The following is a 13,032-nucleotide window of genomic DNA, read 5'->3' as shown; positions in this document are numbered from 1 at the left end:
AAATGATATAACGGTAAGACGGCAAACGACTGCCAGCTCTGTAGCCAGTAACTCGTTAAACCTGCCGGACCCTGGATGGACATGCCTGAAACCTTAGGGGGATGTAAAAATACTCTAAGTCTAAAGCTGCCGTCTCGCGTCACATAGGCGTGGGGGTGAGGGGATGGAGGGTGAAGCAGGCTGATTATTTCCCAAATCTGGATGAAACATTTACTTACTGCCTAACAGCTATACAGGGCTGCAAATTAAACACTACGCCATTTTATATGGATTCACTGGCATTTTATGGGGCGGGGGTGGGGGGGGGGGGGGGGGGGGGGAGAGGCAATATGTATGTATGTATGTATGTATGTATGATTTTATAAATTTAATACTAAATAAAGGTTTGATTGGAGAGCATTGCACCCATGCCCCCCCCCCCCCCCCCCCCCCCCGTTCCTCCACTGTGTGGATTACAACTGATATTGTGGTTGGAATGATGGATATATAAGGTGATTTTGCCTGAATATCTCTAATCTCTAATGTTTTTGTACGAATTTGAGGATTTGCTCTAGCCCATCAATCTCGCACGGTTATGTCGAATATATTTTACTGTTTAATCATTAAGAATGAAACAGATTTTATTCTTCATTTCGACACGTACAAATGGAATGCTATTTTAAAGAGGCTACCCAACCCAGGCTTTGTAGTCGTTGCAAAATGTTTCCGAGTCTTTTTGGTGTCATAAATTACATATTAATTGTTATTATTATTATTACATAATGTATATACATTGTCTTATTACGAATACCAGTGTCTGTATACCCAATGTGTTAGTGGTCGTATGCTAATGCTTATAGCAGTCATTTTTCTTTTTACATAATCATATCTATTTTTTCTCTACGTACGAAATTATTGGAATGTAAAATGCGGTTTCGGCTACTACAAACATTAGGACGACAACAAACACCTTGTTGATACAGACCCTGAAAATAATTCAGGTATTGACTGCAGTTTTACCAATAACAAATGTATCTGCAAGCTTGCGTTGACTTTTTCCTGCACTCTCGTTTATTAAGTTCACCTTTTGCTTCAAAGCTAGTTCGCAGCGTGTTTTCCCTTTCTTTGGAGTGGCAGGGCAGTAATTAAGCATGGAAACTCGAATACGAAAAACAACAACAACAATAACAACAAAAACCATAGGATACCTGTACATACATATTTTCTCTTTTTTAATTAACAATAAATACACAAAACATAATGTATTATTAAATTATTGAACAAAACAAAAATGGTTATCTAATGGGCATGTAGCCTTGATAGATAGACAGAAATCTCAGAAATGAAACCCGCTTCCGTCACACAGAAACTTTGAAAGTACATAATACGCCCTTTATACACCCGTCGTGGCAGGGGTGGAAAATAATGGCAATCGGTCCTGCGACCCACCATACCTCAGGCAAGGACTCTACCACTGAGCTACGTCCCGCCCCTATAACTGGGGGGGGGGGGAGGGGGCAAGAAGAAAAGTCTCCTTTATATTATGGGAAGGACGAGGTTTCTTTTCAGGTATTTTTGTTTAGATTTGGTGTTGTTATATAACATTATAATATTATACAGTATGTACATGACATTAAAGTGAATATTCATTCTTTCCATTTCAACTTATTTTCGTGCTTATATCCAATTAAGGTTCAAGCACACTGACTTGGGTACACATCTCAGCTAGCTGGGTTGTGTTTCGAGGACAGTGTGTTTGTTAGTGAGAGAGAAGATGGTGTAGTGGCCTTACACCTATAGCTACCCATTCAGTCGTTAAAATTCGCTCTGGGTGGGAGCCGGCACGGGGCTGCGAGCCCTGTACCTATCAGCCGTATGTCCGATGGCTTAACAACGACGCCACCGAGGCCGGTCATTTTTTGCAAGAGCTGTTGTCAAAATGAGAAATGTAACTTACTTTTACTGAATGGTTTTGTTTAAATGAGTTATCCCCCTTGCATTGCTCCAACCGTTGAACCCAACGCTCATTACAAAGGTCGAGCATACAAATCCATTTGCAATCTATTTTTGTATTGGGGGCGAGACGTAGCCCAGTGGTAAAGCGCTCGCTTGGTGCGCGGTCGGTTTGGGATCTATCGCTCCAGCCAGTGCACCACGACTGGTACATCAAAAGCCGTGGTATGTGCCATCCTGTCTATGGGATAGTGCATATAAAAGATCCCTTGCTGCTAATCGAAAATAGTAGCCCATGAAGTGGCGACAGCGGGTTTCCTCCCTCAATATCTGTGTGGTCCTTAACCATATGTCCGACGCCATATAACCGTAAATAAAATGTGTTGAGTGCGTCGTTAAATAAAACATTTCCTTCTATTTCTGTATAACTATTAGAAGCAGTTCATGGGCGTCCACGGGATCTGGACCCGACATTTTCGGACGTATATTTGTCCATGCATTATACTAGCTTTACATTGTAATGTATATAAAATTATTTGTGCTAACATGACATGATCCTGCGATCTTACCTGGAAGCAATGTATAGATTCCTTGATATAAAAATAAATTGAGTGTATTAAATATTCATGCAAAACAAGATCCTTGTTTGCGGCTTGGGGCCAGGTCCTTCCCTAACCAATGCTCACCCCTCCCCTACCACCACATTTAATAGTTGTCTATTGCCCCAAAACACAATTAATAGACAGTGTAGGGGTGTCGTCACCAATGTGGGTAGCATCCTAAGATAAAATCATGAATACGCTGCATACGTGAGAAAAAAGGGGGAAAAACATGGCTTAAAAATGTGCGTTTCCGGGAATCCGATCGTAGCTGGAAAACAAGGGCCGCCCCTTTGTTTTTAATACATTTTTTTTTTTTTTTTTTATTAATATGTAGTTGAAAATAGAAAAAAAATGAAGTAAAAAAGAAAAAAGAAAGAAAAAAAAGGAGAAGAAAACTGATCCACCGTACCTAATTTATTTGTTTTTCCTGGAAACACAATTCTTTTATTGCGTAAATAAATAAATAAAACTCGGTCACAAATCAATAATAAAACTCAAAGATGGTCATATACTACCACGTCGGTGCCATCCACAGACAGGGCTTCTTTATCTACTACATTATTGCACCAAACATCGCGTTAGTTCTAGAGGTGTCATGTCTGATTCAGTTAACGTATTTAATTCATAAGTGTACGTTATAGCACATAGAACCAACTGTTCGCCAGCAGTCATAAATCGATTTAACTTAATGAACAAATTACTATTACTGGAGTCAGCGACTGAAATAGGCCCTTGACGAAACTATTCACTATCAGTATGCCTCTGTAATGTTGAATGTTTCATTACGCAAATATCGATGGTGGCTATGCTAATTTTACAGTGAAGGACACTATATTTTAAACACCACGGTGTATTTTTCACTATTAGAGCCATTTTTGACATTGCTTATTAGATTTTATTGTTTAGATGAAACATTTCCATACATCTGAAGTGTTTCTGGTCATCTTAGTGTTTTTAATACCACGAAATGCATTTTTCATATTTTTGAAAACGCACGTGCCTCTGAGAAGTAACGGTTATGTAGACGAGGTCTAGTGTATTTTAAAGGGTATTTCCCGTTTCAAGAAAGGAAATGGTTTATTTAACGACGCACTCAACACATTTTATTTACGGTTATATGGCGTCGGGCATATGGTTAAAGACCACACAGATATTGAGAGAGGAAACCCGCTGTCGCCACTTCATGGGCTACTCTTTTCGATTAGCAGCAAGGGATCTTTTATATGCACCATCAAACACAGGATAACACATACCACCACCTTTGATATACCAGTCCTGGTGCACTGGCTGGAACATTTCTCGTTTCAACGTCAGAGAGTTTGGTTTCACTCTATTGCAACGTTATCCAAATGTTACAAGTTTGTAGATTCACCAAACTTAGTTTTCATGTTCACTTGTTGAAACTAGGATATGCGACTTTAAAGCTGAAGTCTCTCTCTCTCTCTCTCTCTCTCTCTCTCTCTCTCTCTCTCTCTCTCTCTCTCTCTCTCTCTCTCTCATGTTTTATTATAATCAACACAGTCAATACCATTATACTGTTGGTAATTCTTTGCCAGTGTCATATTCTTTTATCAAGTTTTGATCACACATGACTTTTAACCATTGTTTCGCGAAAATCTGACCAATGCTACACACAAACATCTTGCACACTGTTGTTTTTACGTGTATGTATGAAAACTACTGAAGTCATTGGGCTGAGATTCATTACATGGTCATCCATAAGGGGCGGGATTTAGCTCAGTCGGTTAAGCGTTCGCTTGAGGTGCAGGATCGAACCACCTCGATACATCAATTCAACTGATTGGATTTTTTCTCGTTCCAACCAGTGCACCACAACTGGTCAAAGGCCGTGGTACGTGTTTCCTTGTCTGTGGAAAAGTGCATGTGAAATATCCCTTGCTGCATTAGGAAAACAGTAGCGGGTTTACTCTGATGACTATGAGTCAGAAATACAAAATGTTTGACATCCAATAGCCGATGATTAATTAGTCAATGTACTCTAGTGGTGTCGTTATACAAAACAAACGTTGTTGATTCATAAAGTTACTTGTCGTTATGTTTGCTCTAACCTGTTGTTAAATCGTTTATGTTTAAGAACATCTCACAACGCCATGTTACAACGAACGAAGTTGGTGTTGTGTGGGGGTTTGGTTTTCTGTTTGTTGTTATTTTATTTATGAACATACTTAAAGAAAAATGTCTAAAATAATATACTGCCAATTTTTTCAGCTGAGTTCGCTGCCATTGTAACATGTTTTGAACTAGTAGAGACTTTCTAATGACTAAAATTACATATTAAATATACCGAACAACAAAAGATAGGCGAGTATTTTAACGGTTTTTCTTTTTCAAATTAAAGTTACGGTAATTCGATAATTAAATTGCCAAGACGGGCCTAATATGTTCACAAGACATTGGTAATTTTAATAAAGAGAAAAAACCCAGTGAGATCAAACTAAATCATTTAAAATAAATGAAGGAAAAAAACCCTAATATTCGGATATCATTTCTTGTTTAAAATATTAACGCCTGTATATTTAGTATACTTCTGGCCGTCCTAATGTGTGTAATTGCCGCAACTGAATTTTACCTCTCGAAAAAAATGTATATTAGTAGGATGAACCACTACCAACATTTAGGACGCCCATAAAAACACTGAATATATAGAAATTGATATTCTGTGGAAGAATATCTAATGATGTATAATGTATGAGTTCAAAAGGCTCTATAAGTGGAAACATTTTAAAGTAAAGTATGCTTTATTTTGGATTAGTAGATGTTGCTATAATGTGGTGAAGCTAGATGTTAACCTTAAAAGTAAGATCAGAACTAAAAGTAAAAATCAGAATTACAATGATCACCATGGGTTAGATTTCCTTGGCGACTTACTGACTTGTAAATCTGAACGACAAAACCGTATTCTGATATCAAAATCGTATCCCTGCACAAGGCAGAGTCAAACGATTGTTGGGCAAAGTCCTGATTGCTTCCATGATCCACTAAAAGGTGCTTGTCCTTAGGAAGACATCCACTCCCCTAGAAGATCCGTAACAGGATGTTGCATCCCTCTTGCACCGCCCGCTAGAGGACAGCCACTCAAGCTCAGTGGAATATCTACAGCTGTGATGGCATGCAGCCATGAATCACTGTAAAAGAGTGATGATATCAGGTGTTCGCGAATTGGGAGGCGAATTTCAAATAGAACAACACATCATAGAGGTAAACGTTTGCAACTTATTACGTTTACTGCTGACATAAAAGTCAATAACGGCGGTGTAATTCAAAGAACCCTATACATGAGCTTCAATATATAAAGTCATTTCGAAATAATTGTCTTTCTCTATTAAAAATCGCCGTTTGTTGGTTCCAAGCATAGGCTTCAAAAACGAGTTTAACAACACATGAACTGTTATATTTATCGTCTGCAATGCTCTGTTATATTTATCGAGATATCACAGCTTATCTGCTTTGGACGTATTTCGCCAAATCAAGCTGTTGGCATGTTTTGAAAAGTACTCAATCGTCTTGTTTATCGACATGTGTTTTACACTGAAATCACCCAGGTCATCAACAGGACACAGTATGGTCGCTTTGTCACTTTTTTCTTTAAATTCTTAAGGTATGTATTTAGTTTTCTAACATACACACTTGTGACCCGGTTGTGTACTCATGCTATTATTTAACCGAGAATTCCCTTTAAATTTGGAACATGTGTTACAACGCCATTCATAAATGTATCGCAGACATAAATCTGCAATACTGACTACCTCAGAAAAACGACGGAGGAAACAAAGAAAAAGAAGCAAAACAGAAGTAGCCAAAACAACAGCATTTATTGTACCATTCCTTGATTAGCACGACGATGTGCTAATGTCTATATACAAAACACTTGGAGATCTTTATGTACAAAGGATATAAGATCAGTGACTTAAGTTACTGGAGCTTAAACAGACTTAAATGATAACAAAAACCGGATTTGTTTTAACATGACTTTAGTATGGTGCTTTAATAGTTTCAAGAAAATGAATAATATTTATTAAAAACACAAAGTAAGCAAAACAATAGGCTTACTAAATTGGTTTCTGCTTCATGCAACCAAATTATTTTGTTACTAGAGATTTTAAAATAAAAGATAAAATATAAAAAGCTTGTTTATCTGTCTTGGACAGAACTCTCTAGCGAAGTCGAATGTTGTGGCCACGACAGGTGTGCTTGACCTGATATGTGATGGAAGCATGTGAAGCGTGTGTACGAGATCAAATTGTGGCCTCAAAATTGGCGACATGTCAACCTCTAATTTTAGTTAAGAGACAGTCAAACTTGTTGTATAAATAAACAAAGCTTTAGAACAGCAACTATAAACCTATTTCTAATTCTTCTGTATTCACTAACATATCCATAAGGCCATACCACTTGCTTGAACCTTCATTGGATACAGTCATTTAAAGGGACTGAGTTTGCTGCATTGTAAGATGTTTCAGACTAATAAAATATTTCTACGATTAAACTTGCATATTAAATATATTTTCTTGTTTAGAATATCATTGTCTGTATATTCAATGTGTTTCTGGTCGTCTTAATATTTGTAAGAAGCCCAAACTGGATTTTGTCTTCTAATAATAAAATGAAATTTAACCTAGTACAAATATTATAACGACCAGAAACACATTTAATATACAGCCAATAATATTTTATGCAGAAAAACATATTTGATATGTAATTACAATCGTTAAAAAGTCTCTTTTAGTCAAAACATCTTAAATCTTTAAAATTGCAGCAAACTCAGAAATGTAACAGTAAATGTAATGTAAGACCGAGTAGTAAGAGATTTAGCTGAACCCAACAAGCAGTGAAGGTGTTAAAACGATTGGAACAAGCTGATTGGGGAACTTTCGACCAATCAAAATAGCATACGACAAATTGTTACTGCAAGTGCAATCATAAAACCACACCTTAAGTTAACAAACACACGTTTTTTTCTGTATCACGACATGGTATACTGAAATCACCACATAATCCAGCGCTTGTAGATAAATCTGTCCATGAGAGAAAAGTCTTTGTTGTTTGATGAAATGCGCAGTTTGCACACGTCCACGTTCATGTAATTGCCGTCTGGCAGGCTGAAGGCGTCGCGCCACCGTCGTCGTTTAGTGTCAAAACACTGGACCACTTTGACCTGCTCGTCTTTCTGGTGACTTCTTCCACCAATCGTCCAAATTACGTCTCCTGTAGGCAAAAGAAAAATCATGACTTTACGCCTTTATTTAAAGTGCTCTAAAAGGAACCTGGATCCCGTTTAACAAAGCGATCTTAGCGCTAAGCTCACCTTAAATGAATAACTAACCTTATGCACTTAGGTATTCTTCGCGCAAAGATCTCTTTGTGGTACGGGGTCCAAGAATGTAAAGTGACTCAGTGGTGTAATGTGCGAGGGATCCTGGGAAGAGCCGTTTGGGATATCCTGTACTACATGACTACAATACCGTATCACATTGATGACCTTAATAAGAAATCTCTGGCACCTAATCTCTAATAACAGTAGCCTGTATGGCCCATAGCATGATAAAAGAAACCTACTGCTAATATTTTCCATATCACATCAACTGATCTACAGGGAGCGGGATTTAGCACAGTCGGTTGAGCGATCGCCCGTGGTGTTTGCGTCGCAGGATCGAACCACCTTTCAACTGATTGGGTTTTCCTCTCGTTCCAACCAGTGCACCACAAATGGTCAAAGGCCGTGGTATATAAAATATCACTTGCTGCATTTGGAAACATGTAGCGGGTTTCTTCTGTTGGAGAACGAGTCAGAATTATCTAATGTTTGACATCCAATAGCCGATGGTTAATTAATCAATGTGCTGTAGTGGTATTGTTGAACAAAACAAACTTGATTTAATCTAATTTAAGTCAACTCCATTGGTTGATGTTCGCTTTTGACCTCAGATGCCGACCCTTTTTCACCAAAGTAAAATCAAGAATGCTGCACAGAGAAATACTTGACGTTTATGAAACTTGGTATTGGAAAATTGGTTTATAATACCATACTTACTCTAACCCTTGCACTAATGGCTGCTGAAATGACTTTTTATGTTCTACTACTTTAATCGTTTTGACTGCCCGATCTATTTGCATCGAATGTGTTCCATTATTTAGGTTGATGCAAACAAATTGTTTTTAGGGTTTTTTATTATAACAATGTTTTTTCTCCTAATTAAAATTGTAAATTTAACAGCTCCAATACCCCCCCCCCCCCCCTCCCACACACACACATACACACACCCAACCCACCCAAAACACACACTTGTCTTCGACACTTCCGCCGTGAATTTCGGAGACTGTGACTAAGACAGACGTGCTGGAACATTCAGTACATGTAAGCCTGTGTCAAACGGTTGATTGATTTATTGATTGATTGGAAAATTGGTATTGCACATGACAGTATGTTAGGTTTGTAATATATACATAACCGACAAAGTTGCATGAAGATTTTAACTACCCTAATCCCCTACATTTTAAATATGTATATTCGTCCCTTGACAATTCTAAACAAATGGAATCAATACATATTATTGTAGGGTCTTCTCTAGCTAAATAAAAATGTCACTTAAAAAACTAAAAAGGGGATTTTTCATATTTTATCGGAGGAGTGCAGTTGTTCTCCTCTAGGTACGTTCCTGGTCTCACCTAGCAGAAAAGCTGCTCCGTTGCTGCATGGTTTAGAGACGACCGGAAGGTTAGTATCCCACAAGGGACATCTCGGGGTGGTGTCAGTGGTGTGTTCGTTGTAGATGAACATGGTTTCCTCATCTTTTTCCATACAGCTTGATTTGTCGAACCCTCTTCCTAAAAACAATACAGTATTACAATGCAGAGGCGGATTTGACAAACTGTAGGGAGTGGGACATGTTACCTTTCAATAGTCTACTGTAAGTGGCTATTTAATAAAAGCTAAACTTCAACAATTTTGATTTTACATGTATATAGCATGAATGCGCGTGTGTGCATGTGTGCGTGCGTGTGTAGGCTATATGCGCGCTCGAGTGTGTGTGTGTGTGTGTGTGTGTGTGCGCGCGTGCGCGCGTGTGTGTTTTATAACTGTTGTAGCTTTTTTCTCTATTTTTACGACTATGCAAAATTCAAAAAGCTAAACATTTTAGTCTTATATTTCTCTGTATGTATTTTAAATCTAACATCCAATTTAGAAAAGATAATTATTTTAGTATAAAAATAGACACAATATTGAATATTAATAACCTATAATTTTATATTTTTCTGTAAATTCAAAAAAACCCCATAAATTACTTTTATATTGATAACAGTACTGCTACATAATTACAAAATCGAAATATACGACAAGGGCCCGTGCTATTAAAACTGTAAGTCCAAACCCCAAACTACATTATTATAGCTGTATAAGTACATGTACCATTTATTAAATAATACGACAAAATATACAAACTGCTAAAGGCACTGGCATGCGTTTATATTTAGGTTTGTGATACAAATCACTTAATCAGCTTTCAACTAATATCTGGTTATTTTAACCACAAACCACTGATTACTTCTGTGACCATTTCTTTAATTTAACCCCTAGAACAGTGTCCACAATAGAACAATACTATACTCATTTTGATACCCCCCCCCCCCCCCCCCCATTAAAAATACTTTATTTCGAACAGCTTAAATTGATTAATACTTGTCATTGGATAATACTAAAACACAATTAAGGGGCCTGTGATTTTTATGTAATGTGATGTAATTAACGTGGCATAGCACTGCACTGCACGGCACGACATAGCATAGCATGGCGTAGCATAGCACTGCACAGCACAGCTTATCACAACACAGCAAAGCATGGCATGGAATAGCATAGTACTGCACAGTACAGCATAGCACTGCACAGCACAACACGACACGACACGGCACGGCACGGCACGGCACGGCACAGCACAGCACAGCACAGCACAGCACAGCACAGCACAGCACAGCACAGCACAGCACAGCACAGCATAGCATTGCATGGCACGGTATGGCATGACATGACATGGCATGGAATAGCATAGTACTGCACAGTACAGCATGGCATAGCACAGCACAGCATGGCATGGAATAGCATAGTACTGCACAGTACAGCATGGCATAGCATGGAATAGCATAGCATGGCATAGCATTATATAATATAAAAATACTCGTTTTCCCTACTTCCCCTGCGTACCTTTGAGTACGTAGATCTGCGAGGCGCCCACTGGGACCATGCTGTGTTTCTCCAGGTCTCGCGGCATGTGGAAGTCGTCTGGGGTGTCTGTCCACTCCTCGGACCGCGGCTCGTATATCCTGCAAATACAGTCAACAGCTGAGTCAGCCGGAACACACGGTCAGTGGGGAATTCATTACTGTCTGGAAATGTCGCTTTGTTTCGTTATCAAATGGCGGTTCTATGTTTACAGTCACTTCTCGATATGGGCATCGGAAGGACTTTTTCCAGGATCTAAGTGTTTGTTTTGTTTAACGACAGCACTAGAGAACATTGATTCATTCATCATCGGCTATTGGATGTCAAACATTTGGTATTTTTTTTACATAGACTTAGAGAGATAACCCGCTATATATTTTCTATTACATGTAGTAACACCATCCCACAGAGGGATAGCACAAACCTTGGCTTTTGGTATACCAGTCGTGGTACACTGGCTAGAGCGAGAAATAGCGCTATGTGCCCACCGACGAGGATCGATCGTAAACCGACCGCGCCTCAGGTGAGCACTTTAGCACTGGGCTACGTACGTCCCGCCTTTTGTTTTTTGCAGGATCAAGGTGTGGGGGTTTTTAAAACTTAAATTCGATGGCTATGTTAGCTGTTTGTTTAAATCTCATTGCAGTGTATTGTTATAACGTTTCACATCGAACTCGATACAACCGTCTACCCTAGGTGATGTCTTTGGGACAATTCAGATCACCTGTATAACTCGATTAATCAAACTATTTTACGTCGGCAATGAGAATCTTGGTAACCCTGTAGCAGTGTACCGCGTTTAACGAACTCGATACATCTGTCAACCCTAGGTGATATCTTTGGGACAATTCAGATCACCTTTTAAATCAATGAATCAGAATATTTTACGTCCACAAAGAGAAACTGGGCAACCGTGTACCGCGTTTAACGATGCACGAATGAATGAATGAATGAATGTTTAACGACACCAGCACGAATAATACATCGACTGTTGGGTGCCAAGCGATGGTAAATACATGAATGAATTAATGATTAACGCTGCACGAGTAGAACCTCACGTACGTTTAGTGCTGTTTTAAATCAATAATCATTACAGATGACCGATTTCCAAATATTATTTAAGGTGCTTATATTGGCATGATTTTCATGATTAAGATTTGTGTTTAACGGGAGAGATCGAGAGAGAAAGAAGTGTTTTATTTAACGACGCACTCAACACATTTTATTTACGGTTATATGGCGTCAGACATATGGTTAAGAACCACACAGATTTTGAGAGGAAACCCGCTGTCGCCACTACATGGGCTACTCTTCCGATTAGCAGCAAGGGATCTTTTATTTGCGCTTCCCACAGGCAGGATAGCACAAACCATGGCCTTTGTTGAACCAGTTATGGATCACTGGTCGGTGCAAGTGGTTTACACCAACCCATTGAGCCTTGCGGAGCACTCACTCAGGGTTTGGAGTCGGTATCTGGATTAAAAATCCCATGCCTAGACTGGGATCCGAACCCAGTACCTACCAACCTGTAGACCGATGGCCTGCCACGACGCCACCGAGGCCGGTTAGATCGAGAGAGAGAGAGAGAGAGAGAGAGAGAGAGAGAGAGAGAGAGAGAGAGAGAGAGAGAGAGAGAGAGAGAGAGACAGACAGACAGACAGACAGAGAAAGCAAGGGAAAGAGAGTTTGTTTTGTTTATCGACATCACTAGAGCACATTGATTTAGTAATTCAGCTATTCAATATTGGAAGTCAACATATTTCATCCTTATTATAGTTTAAGTTTGTTTTGTTTAATTACTCCACTAGAGCACATTATTTTGTTACATATCGGATTTTGGGTCAAACATTTGGTAATTTTGACATATAGTCTTAGAGAGGAAACCCGCTACATTTTCGCATTAGTAGCAAGGGATATTTTATATGCACCATTCCACAGACAGGATAGCACATACCACGGCCACTGGCTAGAGTGAGATCCTTGTTATAGAGCCTTAGCAGCAAATTATCCCTGAATCGCCCCATTAAATGACCATCTATTAAGGGCAGAATATTAATTCTCCATTTGCAAAATTCATTTTCAGAAACCATTCACAACTTATACCACGTCAAAAGAGAGAGAGAGAGAGAGAGAGAGAGAGAGAGAGAGAGAGAGAGAGAGAGAGAGAGAGAGAGAGAGAGAGAGAGAGAGAGAGAGACACAGAGAAATAAAGAGAGGGAGGCATGGAAGGGTGGATGGATGGATGGATGGATGGGGAGACAG

At 39.0% G+C, this 13,032-nt stretch overlaps 1 protein-coding gene across 2 annotated transcripts in view; it reads right to left on the bottom strand.

Annotated features, from left to right (window-relative positions):
* Positions 1-7,238: 7,238 nt before the first annotated feature.
* The window catches only part of LOC121371563 (kelch-like protein 13), a 37,803-nt gene continuing 32,009 nt past the window's right edge, over positions 7,239-13,032 (bottom strand). For both annotated transcript variants that reach the window (XM_041497557.1, XM_041497556.1), the window contains exons 4-6: positions 10,753-10,871; positions 9,222-9,380; positions 7,239-7,760 (exon numbers count right to left, since the gene is read on the bottom strand). In XM_041497557.1, coding sequence (XP_041353491.1) covers positions 7,540-7,760; positions 9,222-9,380; positions 10,753-10,871 — 499 coding nt within the window. In that variant the 3' untranslated portion in view covers positions 7,239-7,539. The remainder of the gene's footprint in view (positions 7,761-9,221; positions 9,381-10,752; positions 10,872-13,032) is intronic.

The sequence above is a fragment of the Gigantopelta aegis genome, chromosome 4 (assembly GCF_016097555.1).
Source record: "Gigantopelta aegis isolate Gae_Host chromosome 4, Gae_host_genome, whole genome shotgun sequence".
NCBI lineage: Eukaryota > Metazoa > Mollusca > Gastropoda > Neomphalida > Peltospiridae > Gigantopelta > Gigantopelta aegis.
Note: the sequence above shows the minus strand (reverse complement) of the source record. Positions and strands in the feature narration are given on the sequence as shown.